The sequence below is a fragment of the Syngnathoides biaculeatus genome, chromosome 6, assembly GCF_019802595.1.
Source record: "Syngnathoides biaculeatus isolate LvHL_M chromosome 6, ASM1980259v1, whole genome shotgun sequence".
NCBI classification, from domain to species: domain Eukaryota; kingdom Metazoa; phylum Chordata; class Actinopteri; order Syngnathiformes; family Syngnathidae; genus Syngnathoides; species Syngnathoides biaculeatus.
In genome coordinates, this window is record NC_084645.1 from 26,370,814 (window position 1) to 26,383,673 (window position 12,860).

General features: G+C 42.8%; 1 protein-coding gene across 1 annotated transcript in view; it reads left to right on the forward strand.

Annotated features, from left to right (window-relative positions):
* Nucleotides 1-12,573, forward strand: part of LOC133501971 (uncharacterized) — a 65,715-nt gene extending 53,142 nt beyond the window's left edge. Inside the window, exons 3-4 of the mRNA XM_061822197.1 lie at nucleotides 11,200-11,324; nucleotides 12,354-12,573. Coding sequence (XP_061678181.1) covers nucleotides 11,200-11,283 — 84 coding nt within the window. The 3' untranslated portion in view covers nucleotides 11,284-11,324; nucleotides 12,354-12,573. The remainder of the gene's footprint in view (nucleotides 1-11,199; nucleotides 11,325-12,353) is intronic.
* The last annotated feature ends 287 nt before the right edge of the window (nucleotides 12,574-12,860 follow it).

Here is a 12,860-nt window from a genome sequence, read left to right on the forward strand (position 1 = left end):
CCCCAAGTATTTGAAGTCGTCCACCCTTGCTATCTCTTCTCCCTGGAGCATCACCCCCCCCCCCCGCCTCACATTCATGCACATATATTCTGTTTTACTTCGGCGAATCTTCATTCCTCTCCTTTCCAGTGTGTGCCTCCATCTTTCTAATTGTTCCTCCGCCTGCTCCCAGCTTTTACCGCAGATCACAACATCATCTGCGAACATCATAGTCGAAGGGAATTCCAGTCTAACCTCATCTGTCAGCCTATCCATTACTACCGCAAACAGGAAGGGGTTCAGCGGGGAACCCTGATGCAGTCCCACCTCCACCTTAAATTCTTCTGACACACCAACGGCACACCTCACCACTGTTCTGCTGCCCTCATACACTATTACTATTACTAGTACTATTCTAACATATTTCTCCGCCACACCACACTTGCGGATGCAGTACCACAGTTCCTCTCTTGGTATTCTGTCATAGGCTTTCTCTCGGTCTCCAAAGACGCATTGTAGCTCATTCTGTCCTTCTCTGTACTCAGTTACTGTATAAGATGAATAAATATACTCTTAGATTGCTGGCAATTTAGTTAATGGTACAGTTTATTTGGTGCTAGAATCCTTTTTGAGTTTACAAATGACGTTCAGTTAATTAGCTTGCATAGTGGTATAATGTCTTCCCATGGCACATGAGGAGGACATGCTCACTGCAGTATGTAATGTTTTTCCTTTGTTTTATATATATTTTGCCCTGAAATGTATTTCATCCAAGAATATACTCTGACTTAAACAGAGAATTTAGTGATTAACATAAACGGAGGTTATTGATGGATTATGGCACATTCAAATTCAGGTTACGTCGCCTCCATAGCAACAGAGATTGAAGAGCATCTGCATGTAAATCTCATCATGGGGCTATTTTAAATTGGTGGAGCCGATGCCTTGTATTCCGTGGAAATGGGCAAGATGGAGACTTTGAGTTTTGGACAACTTCAATGAAGGTTATTTTTATTTATTTGTTTTTTAAATGGATGGTATTTGTCTGATCTAGCACAGATTATGGAAGAAAATTAGCCAGTGAGTTTGATGTATATGTATTGTTGTTATTATTTTTTTTAAACCACTTTACACTGATAGTGCTTTCTCGCCTCGGGATCTCGCCGGAAGAACTGGATGAAGTCTGGCCATCCCTGCTAAAGCTACTACCCCGATGACCCGACCTTAGATAAGCGGTAGAAAATGTATGGATGGATAGATGAGTTACTCGTTTATTTTTTTGTGCCTCTCTGAGGGCTTACTCACTATACGTCTTTATGAGGTTACTTTCTTTTCAAGTGTCCACTGGGCTAATTGTGGCCTAATGGCAAGCCCCTCATAGTAGAGAGTGATAAAAGCAGTTGACTGTTAGCATGTTGCCTTTCCCGTGCCGGGTGATTACTTTGTCCTGTTAATGCACCCTGCTCAGATACAAATGCACGGTGGTTATTGCATCAGGAGAGGGGGTCGCTGTCAAAATCGCTATCTCGTATGGACAAGAGGGATAAAGAGTGATGGCTAAAGTGCGAGCGAATATATCTGGAGAGGCAATTTCACATATGGGGGGGGGGGTAAAAAGCACAACGCAATTATGAAATGTAGCTTTCTGTTTCCGTAATGACCGTTTCTCCACGGGCTATATATGGAGTTATGAGCTGCAGAACGAGCCGTTGTTGTGTGCATGCTGGCCTCCAGAATTCCTACAGAGAACTGAAGCAGTTTTTAGCAAAAAATGTCTCCGGGTTGCCGCAGTTAGTTTCACCCGTTTTTCATATTTAAGCATGTTTCACAAGGCCATCTGTCTGAATTGGACACCAGTGTTGAAATGAGTTTGTGTTATCGAAATGAAACCATCGCTGAATCACATTGACTGTGACTTTCATAGAAGTGTGGGATTTTTTTTTTTTGGGGGGGGGGGGGGGGGGGTAGAGTTCTGCATTGGTTTCCTAGCAATTTTGTGGGTGGGTTATTTTCTACATGATGGCAAATAACCAACAATGTTCATTTCAATACAGCGAAACGACAGTAACAGAATTACCGGTAAGCATAATGTAATTTGACACCAAATAATATGAGTATTCAAAATTATTGGGATTATCATGATATCATATATCAGAAATATTAGAAATCACAGATACACAAAACAATTTTATTTGCCTTTTCAAACTGTAAACAACAACATTGAAAATACATTATTCACAAATGTTAAAGATAAAACCAGGGGTTGTTGGTTCGTATCCCAATGGGGCCTCCACTCCCTGAGAAGGGTTGCGTCAGGAAGGGCATCCGGCGTAAAACTTGTGCCAGACAAATATGTGCGTTCATCTGAGATGACACGCTGTGGCGACCCCGAAAGGGACAAGCCGAAAGAAACACACACAAATGTTAAAGATATTCAATAGTTTGGGTAAAATTTAATCCAGTTTTAAATATGAACGCAATTTGACCTTCTCTAAACGTGAATGCACATGGCCAGCTGGTCAGTGTTTCAGTACTTTTTGCAAAGTTTACAGTTTTCTAAAAAGGATCTGACTGGTCAAAATTCATAACAGGCGCCCAATCTGTGAATTCGCCGATAAATTTCCTGGTTCAACTGGAATTGATATATTAGACATGAACGTCATGAGATCAAGACAACATCTAACACAACTGGGCCAGGATGTTGTCAGAGAGAATTTGCTACCGGACTTGAAGAGTGTCACATAATATGTCACTCGCAGGTTGCAACTGAGATACAATGCCTGTCATAAAAAGGCACAGAACTGGATGACCATGGGGAAAAAATATTTTTACAAATGTGCCATTCAGCTCTTAGATAGAGAAAAGTCAATTGTGTAAAATGTTTGGAGTCATTCAACAATTGGAAAAGTGCATTTGAAAATATAGGAAAGGTCAAATTAAATTCATCTTGACCCTCCTTTGGACCTCGTCCTCCTTGTGGGGCCTTCTGCCTTATTTTGTAGCAACACAACATCTGCCATATTTTCTTTTCTTTTTTTTTTTTTTTACAGTTTGTGTCTTGGTCTTTTCAGTTTGCTTTTAGCATTTGGTAAAAAACTAAAGACTACTACTCTCAGAGACGCTAAATACAATAGCCAACGAGGGATTAATCAAAAACTGAAAAGGTAATACTAACCTTCTGAAATGTTATTCCTAAACCATTCCTCGCTATTATGGACTGGGTTGATCTCGACAGTGGTAGTTATCAAATATTAGATGCTCCTGAATTCTAGGAAGACCTTGAAGACACCGTGTGCACGTCTTTGTTGAGTGCGAGGACTTGCGATTGGCAGAGAACTGGGAAGTGAGTGCAGTGTGCATGTGTGCTACACCTGCAGGATGCGAGGGGGCTCGTTTTTGTTGTCGCTGTGGGTTCTGGTAACCGTTAGCCTTCTGGAAAGAGGCAACGGATAAAATATTGAAGTTTTAATGTTGTTATAAGCAATACAAAACTCCAAATTAGCAGAAATGCAGAAGATAAAACAGATTGAGCTCTTGCAGAGTTCTTCATTTTTGGCCCGCTGATATCCCGCCACTGGAATGTTATGCTGCTCGAAATCAGCAAGCATGTTTGACAAAGTTGGAAGCCGGGGCAGGGTGGGGGCCAGAAATATCCACAGTTCAATATTTGCCAGAGGCAATTATGCATAAAACGTCAGTTTAAAAACGAGAAGTGCATATTTCAAAACATGGCAGGCGGCAAACAGCTAATGTTCTGCATTCTTAGTTTACATGACCTTTGTGAGGACTTACTAGACGAGAGGCCGCCTTAAAAATGCCTCCAATTTAATTGCGACATTAATGCTGTGGCTTCTCTTTTTATGACACAAACGCAAAAGTGTTAGGACGCTAAGCTGCTATGAATATGCAGGCGCTTCCCCACCCAAACAGCTATAAATACTTTGGAGTTTTAGGAATTTTTCTCCACTTTATCCAGACTTTGGCCCATTTGTGAGCGCGATGATCTCAAAGAGGTCCAAGGTTTGGAATCTTGGTGCATTATATTGCAAATACTGAGAGTATGTTTAATTTAATAAGGTGATGGTTCAGTGAATGTTGAATAAAATAGATTAGGCTCAAGTTTCCCACCTTTCGACCGTGCCAGGGCGGTAACCCAGACTATTCTCGCAAAGGCGGATGCATACATTTGTCCAAAATGTCTTTCAAATATTAATAAGTAGTAAAGGCTCTTGCCCGACCACTGATTAATTCAACCATTGAGAGCGGTAAAAAAAACATAAAGCTCAGACTACAAACCACAACTTTTGGGGGCTATCTTCAACCCCTGCATCTTAAACAAAACTCATTTACCTATTTCCAAATCCAGATCCAAATCGTGGCCGAGAACCTTCTCTTCAATTCACCAAAGTTGTAATTTTACAGTAGTTTTGTCCATCTAGTTTTGTCATTCTATTGTTAGTCCAGATCATTTCTTTATAATAGCCTTTCCTAAACGTTCTAAAGCCAAAATTAAGATCTTGCACACTCGCTCCCAAGCGAAACAAAGAGCATTTAAGCCTATTCAATCACAAATTCTAGCTATGCACACATACAGTACTGTACCTAGCTTGTTAAATCTACATTGTAGTAGGTGTTTTTTTTTAATACAATTTTCATTTTGTGAAGAAAAATCACACTTGAGGAAAAACACAATTTAAATTATGATACCAAGCCGTGCATCTTGTGCACCTGTCGGATTACCAGCACCACAGTTTGGAATACATCCATTTTTCAAGCCGCTTATCCTCCTAAGGATTGCGGGAGCCTGTTTTTTGGAAATACAACAAATCTTGATTATGTTGTCTCTCTGAATTAATTTATTTAGTAGACTTCGGATTAACATTTTTCATCCTTGACATTTTCATCACCTCAAAACAGTAGTTAGTGGAACCGCAACGCCAGTTACACAGCCTCATTCTTTTATTATGATGATATTCTGCTAAGATATGGCAGCACCCTTGAATATACTCTGCCAGCTCGCTTCATAAAAGCGCTTCCTCGCGGTGGGTTAGAGTTAGGGTTAGGACTTGTGCACCCCCAAGGGGTACATGCGCTGTTGCGGCAGATCCAGCGAATGTGTTTACTCTAGCAGACAGCTTCATAAAGCACTGGCTCCCAGTGGGCCCTCATCAACGGCTCAGTGCAGCAAAGCACCTCTGGATTTTGTTCTCTCATGTGATAATTTCCCCGCCCTCCTGTGTTGGGGTGATGGTGGGGGTTGGGGGAAAAACTGGGAGGACTTGAAGAAACAACCAAGTCGTAGGAGAGAGTGGTGTCGCTTAGGGTCATTTGGGAAATAATGAGGGGAAGTGCAGCAGTCAAGGAGACGCTGTCAATCATCGTGCACGCTCTTCGGGATCCTAAATGCATATAAACTAAACAAGTAATCAGCCTTTTACGCAGGAAGCGAGGACTCCATTTGCCAGCGATACTTTCCACTTTCTTCCTCTCTATTAAGAACCACACCGAGTCTCATCCAACGTCTGTCCTACGCGTCTTTTCATCTGGTATTAAAACCTCCGCGTCTCCTCTACGCCCCCCCCCCCCCACCTTCGGTTGCCACTGCAGCAGCTGAATGATTTCCTCTCACAGGGAGGCCCCCGACGACTCGCTGTGGCAGTGTCAAACGAGGCTCCTATTTAAGCTCATTAAATGTTTCCAAGAGAATAGGAAATCAATGGTGCATACCGGTGCTCGAAAACTTTTTTTTTTTTTCCTTTATTCAATTTACCCTCCCCCCCATATCTGTTTGCTCATCTTCGGCGCCGGCTCTCGTGTAAGTCAACGAAGCGTAATGCGGGGTTGAAGACGGCCTGGGAATTTGACAGTTTCAGTTATTAATATCGGAGGCAGAAGTGAGGAAGTGTGGGAATGAACACCTGAAACTCACCGCTCGTGCTCCTTTGCGCTACGAGCGATTCTCGCCGTCAACACGAGGAAGCTCCGTTGAATTGTCAACGTCTCGCTTCATTGTGTTCTCTGTGAAAGTAACATGCGAGTAATGGAATCCTTGTGGTCCCTATAAGTAAGATCTGGATATCATTTGTGAGGACAAGGAGATGGAAGTCGTGTTTTTTTACATGGTCAAGTTACATATCCCATTCCTGGTCTAACATCCATGTTTCAGATTTTTTTGTCTGTCTGTGGGAAGGGGGCTGTTTAGACTTGAAGCTTTTCAGATAAACCCGCTGTTGTGTTAGTGGTTCCCTTGAGAAACCATTTTAAATCACGTCAGCAGGTTTCGCAGACTCTTCAGCGCTGTCGAGCCTTGAACCCACTCTGACCTTCCTTGTGCAGTTTTAGCTGTACTTGGACAGCGCGCCTGAACGAAAATTCTTCGCTGGGGTTGTACCGCACACGGATGATTTGGATTTTCCCGTGTTTTCCTCTGCCGCTTCATCCAGGATGTGTCTATGGTGTTCTGTTTTATTAAGGCTTAGTGTCTGTGTGTGTGTCTGTGTATGGATGTGCAGGGCAATGTGCCATTTGAGACGGTGCCGAGGGGCTCAGCACACCTTCTATGGAGCTGGTGTAATTGCTCCATCGGGGCCTTGTTTCTGGCTCTAAGCCTGTCGCCATCACTCACACTCTTTCTATTCGTCGTTCTTTGGCCTCCCGGTGTGGTTTTTTTTTTTTTTTTTTTTTTTTTTTCCTCGTGCCCCCACCCCGACAAACACTGACACTTCCCCAACCCCCTCTCATTATAGATGATCCCCACCTGCCCTATCTCTGAAGTTGCCTTCCTCACTTCGAGACGCTTTGGCTGTGTTCACACTGCAGGTCAATTTGGATGGAGGAATAATCTCCTAGCCAACGTGACTTGTCAGATTTTTTATTTATTTATTTATTTTTTAATGTCAATATGAACAATACTATTTCAATTTCTTTTTACAACAAACCTGAACCTCTTTCATATGTGCAAAATGATGTGATTATGCAAGTAGAAAAAGCGACAAATGTCACAGTTGTTCGACAAAACAGACGCGACAAAAATAACGCGCGGATGAAGGATCGAAAACCAGTCGGCACCGAAAAAAAGATGCTTTTGAAAAGATAAATGTAAGTAAATTTTGGCTCCGGGTTGCTTAAAATCCTTGAAACTGCCACAAATACATCATGATGAGACCCACGGTGTACAGTATTGACCACAAACAAACGTCGCCTGTTGTGTGTACGCATGTGCAATGTAACGTCATGTTTTCTGGTTATGTGTGTCTCTTCACTAACACATTATGGCCAACATTGAAGTCTTATTTGTTTTTATAATGTAAAAGATGACATAAATAGATTGGGTTAATTGGTAAATAAATCAAATCTTTACATTGGGCATCATGCCTTGCAGTGTTAACTTAGCCTTTTGTTTGCTTGCTTACTGCTTTGTTTTGACCCAATGGACCTTTCCGACGGCGACCTTAAGCTCCGCCCCCTTAGCCATATCCCACAAGTTTCCAAAATAGCGATTGAACTGAACGTGTTTGATGTGGATTCTCTATCGCATATTCCAGATAATATTGGGGTATGTTTTTTGCCAAATGTGTCAGACTTGTCCTAGAGAGTTCTACAGGGAGGTCTCAACTGTTTCACGCAAGGATATGCACAGGGAAATTAAGATTTTGGACGGAGCAAGATGCAATGTCAGAGTTGCAGCAAAACGTTGGCGATCGATGCAAAAAAGGTTGACCCCTCACAAACTTCATATTGAAATCCAACAGGATAAAATAGTGGAATCGTACTGCGCATGTAAAGCAGGGTGAGTAGTTTTTACATTGGACATATCACGAGAAATATCACTGTCGTCTTTATAAGTGAGTGGGTGTATTCATTTGACTTGGCTCATAATCAAACCCAGTTCTCTGTCTTAAAAGTCTGATGTGATACAAATAGGCAAATAGGCATTTCTCTTGCATTTCTGTATCACTAGCCTGACTCTTCGGCATAAAACGTTACACACTTCGTTCAGCAGGTCAGTGATACACAAACAAAGTGAATGCAGTGCAATATATAAAGCACTGATAATAATTCAATCAAACTCAGAGAAGATACTTCTCCCCTGGTTGATATTGTTCACATTCAGTTGTACGTGCTCTCTTCCGCAAGCCTTATTCTATTGTAGACACTTCAACTGTGTTTTTGGCTTTGGAAAATGACTCAACCGGGCCCCTTGTAACCAAGCAGGATATCTTTCATCAGAATTGTGCATCTGAGCACCATTGTCTTCGTAACATTAACTTTTCCAAGCGCCCGCTACTGACAACCAGCATTGCTTGCGGGACAATACGGCGAGAGGGGCGTGTTAAGCCAGGGGTTAAGACAATGCGGCTATCTGATTGGCTATAATTGCACGAGTGATTGACAGGTCGGAAAGGTCCATTGCACAATCACATGCAAAAAAGAAAAAGACTGTACTGTCCCTCAGAGGACGATTAACCTTTAACAACGAGTGTCCACACCATGTTTTTCACCGCGAGGCCTGTACAATTTCCACTTTTCTCCCCCTCCATCCAGTCATAAGCGGGCCTTGCTTTGAAACATAATGGAGGTCGCCTTTCGCAGCTGCTCAGCAAGCAGTGCGCTATCGTCAGCTTTATCAGCTCGCCCTGTGATAAATGGCTGGAAAGCTCTTCGTCTCCACTGATCAATACCCCTTTTGCTCCAAAACGAGCACATGACCCCCATCCCTTTCCGCCCCGCCCTCCTTATAATCTTCCACTTTATTTGTGAACTTTTCCCTTCCAATTCTTGGCCTCAATGGGCCCATCGATCTTTTATCCTCGGCTTGTTTTAAATAAAAGGCAAACTAAGTGTCTCTCCAGCCATCCGCGACAACAGCAATTCCCGCGGCGGTGACAAAGCATACACAAACGTTACATTTAGCCTGATCGAAGACCTATAGTCAAAAGACGAGGCTTTTACACTGCTGAACTGATGTGTTCATCCATAGCCTGATGGAAACCAAGTACCGTGACAACGACTGGGCGCGAACGCCGCGTGGAACACGTCACTTTCTGTGGTTTTAGTTGAGAAAATGCGTAAACTTGATATTGATTCAGAAGAAAGTCATTTCTGGAAAAGACACAATAATGAAAGGGGCCTTTGGCATCTGGAGATGACAACTGAGTACATGAAATGGGATTAGGGTTGGCCATCGTTTGAATTTGAGCCATTCCAGTCCTTATTTGGTTCCTTATTTCAATTCTGGTTTCGAATGATTCTCGATTCCGATTGTTTTAGGGGCTGGGTCAAAAATGTTTGAATCTCCAAATTCCTCATTTCCCATTTGTGGTTCTTTATAAAGAGTATCAATATCAAACCTATGAACTAAAATGCAACATGTGTGGAATCAACACAATTGACTCAACATTCATTAAAGTGTTTAAGCTAAAGGTTAAATATAGAATTGTTAAAATTATTTGGGACTGTTTTATTACAGATATATATTTGCAAGTTTGAATGGAACTCAGCCTTTTCGAACGAAAAGTAACTTCACTTAACACCAGTGATTGATTTGATTTATTTTATTTAATGGATGGAATCAAATACTACAGAAGGATTCCTTTCCTTACCCACCGATGGGGCGCATGTTTGCGGTTTGAATTCTGTCCCAGTTCATTGTGATGTAAAGTTTTAGCATAACTGTAAGCCTTCATATATTGGTTTGAAGACTAAAATAAATGCTAAACACCATCAGTGCAAAAGAGCAATAAGTCCTTACCTTGTTAGCTGGCATCAGAGGTGGTTTTCGCCAAATATTATGCTCAAGTAAGAGTACTTTTACTTTTGAATAATAGGACTCAAGTAAAAAAACATCCAAATATTTACTGGAGAATTTTGAGTAACTGGATTCTTTTGTTTTTCAGCGGACCATAAACATCAAATAAAATAGAAAAATAATAACATATGGGAGTTGACGTACACCTGCCAGGATTTCAATTTTTAACCCCGCAAAAACAAACAACACATGCATTGGAGCTTCCGACACGTTCTTTGCTTTATTACCTTAAACTACGGAACTTCATGAAGAAGCTGTTTGCTGTCCAGATGTACTCATTGCGTGTGTGACATCATAAGACTGCTAATGTTGCCATATCCACTGCCAAAGCAACAATAGAAACATCTGCAACTTACTGCGAGGTTTTTCTCAAGTTAGAAGTGGGCTTAATTATTGAAGTTAGGCTCGTGACAAAACTACGCTGCGCGTTAAAGTTGGTGTTCCTTTTTTGTCTGCAAACACATTTAAGCAGATTTGTTTCTTCTTCCCCAAAACGAGTCTCTTGATTGGCGGTCACGTGACTGCAGCGCCTTGCGTCATCCGATTGAGCGAATTGGAGTCAAATGACATCAGTGACCACAGTGGATCGGCGCAATGGGTTCCACGTGCGGAAGTCGGCGATCGAGTCTAAAAATAGCGGCCCTCCGCAAAGCCACGTTTGGAATGTGCGACGCTTGGCAGACCGTTTGTATAAATGTTTGTCCGTGGACGGAAGACTAAAATACACAGGGAAAAATATATGTTTTTAAAATAGCTTTGTTTATGTGGACACACTCGTACTGTAAAGTGTACTGTTGTGGACGTACACACTGTTACCTCTCAGACCACAAATATTTGTATTCACACTGTGGCATCTCTTAAAAAGTCGCATGTCATAAATTCTATGTTGTTACCTTGTTTTTTGATTAGTACAGTACTTCTTCCCTATTTTTTTTTTTTACATGCAGAGCCAAGTGAAACATTCCCCCTGCTGCTGTACGCAGTATACCGTATATTTGTAGTCCTGCAGGCACTCGTGAGCAGTCCCCTATCACCTCTCCCCCCACACTTTTGATCTTCCCCTCTGATGGGACGATGTCTCTGCTGCTGCAAAAAAAAAAAAAAAAAAAAAAAAACATTCTCTGCCTGGTAATTGCATGGTCGCCGGTCACACCTGTTGGGGGTATTTATGTGTTGCGTACGGGGGAGGCGAGGTGGTCGGGTACAGCGACCTCTGCACTCAATCGCGCCGGAGCCCTCCCCGCCGTGAGCGTCGGGTCTAAGCCCACTGGGAGTACCAGTGCGAACATGTTCTCTCAAACTTGATTGGATTTATCGGTAACCTTGAGCTTCACCTCCTTCTGTGTGTGTGTGTTTTTGTGTTTTTGTGTGCCGACTGTCTCTCCTCAACCTCTCCTCCTTCCCCCTTGCAGAAGCCCTTAATGAAGCCGGGGGTCAGCTGCAGCGTCCGGCTAATTGGACCGAGTTTGCTCGAAGCTCTGGCTGCCGGTGATTGAAGTGTCAAGTGAGGGTCGGCCTGACGTCGGCCTCTCCCTTAGTGAGTAGCACCCGCAGTGCATTTATTTTCTCTGCGTTTTGTCGCATTTTATTCTCCCGGAGTCCTCATATTGTCCTTCATTTGCATCGCTGTTTTGTTTCGCAACACGAGAGTCTCTACTTATTAAAATAGTTATGAAACAAAAATTAAACGTAGGTAGCATTGCAAGCGCAAACTGTAGAAAATTTGGTACATTTTGTAGTGTCTGTGTTGTCGGTTTTAGTGGAAACCTCGTGTCCAAATTGTATTTATTTTTAAAATAAATTTATACTAGTGGTCAAATGGCAGCATGGGGGACGACTGCTTTGAGCACAGGTGTCAAACTCAAGGCCTGGGGGCCAGATCCGGCCCGCCACAAGATTTTATGTGGACGGCGAAGGCAAATCATGTGTGTCAACTTCCGTGATTCTTGTTCAAATTTGTACCAAAATTTCAAATTGTCATATCATAAATCAGGGGGCATGGTGGGTCAGCTGGAAAAGCGTTGGCTTCACAATTCTGAGGTCCTGGGTTCAATCCCGGACCCGCCTGTGTGGAGTTTGCATGTTCTCCCCGTGCCTGCGGTTTCCTTCCACATTCCAAAAACTTGCAACATGAATTGGACACTCTAAATTGCCCCTAGGTGTGATTGTGAGTGCGGCTGTTTGTCTCAATCTGCCCCGCGATTGTCTGTCAACCAGTTCAGGATGTACCCCGCCTCCTGCCTGTCGACTGCTGGGAGGGTTAGCGGTGAAGAAAATGCATGGATGGATATCATAAATCATAAGGTTGAGGTATTGCGAGCATTCTTACGTTACCAAACATCAACAATAGTTGGAAAAACCCATTACCCTTGCTTTTCGATTCCAAAAGTAATTCATAAATTTCACGTGGCCCACGACAAAAACGAGTTTGACACCCCTGGGTTAGAGCATCTGCCTCACAGTTCTGAGGACCGTGGTCCTAATCCCGTGTGGAGTTTGCATGTTCTTCGGTTTCTTCCCACATCTCCGAAACGTGCACTAATTGGACACTCTAAATTGTCTGTAGATGTGAATGCGAGTGCAACTGCTGTCTGCCTCCATGTGCCCTGTGATTGGCCGGCAACCAGTTAATGGGTGTAGCCCGCCTCCTGCCCGAAGACAGCTGGGATAGGCTCCAGCACTCCCACGACCCTTTTGAGGATAAGCGACTCACATCATGGATAGATGGACATTTGAAATGGAGTTCGAGGAGATGACGTAACCAGCTCGATAGGCTATAGTAGGGATCTCCATGATAGACAGGTACATAAAGTGGATTTCACAAATATGTACATTATAGTATGATGGAGCGAGGCACTGGAAAGTGAATTACCATATAAGCTTGGAAAAATGAGCAGTATACTGAAATAATAATAACCTCTTCTCAATGTACTTCTCCATTTCTTTACTCAGTGTGCGCGCCATGACTCATTCTGTCGTTTGAACAACGGCAGGTGGACTTGAATATGTACCTGAGCATTTCATTGCCGTGCCTGTCACCAATAAATTGCCGGCACGGATAGATTCACAAAGA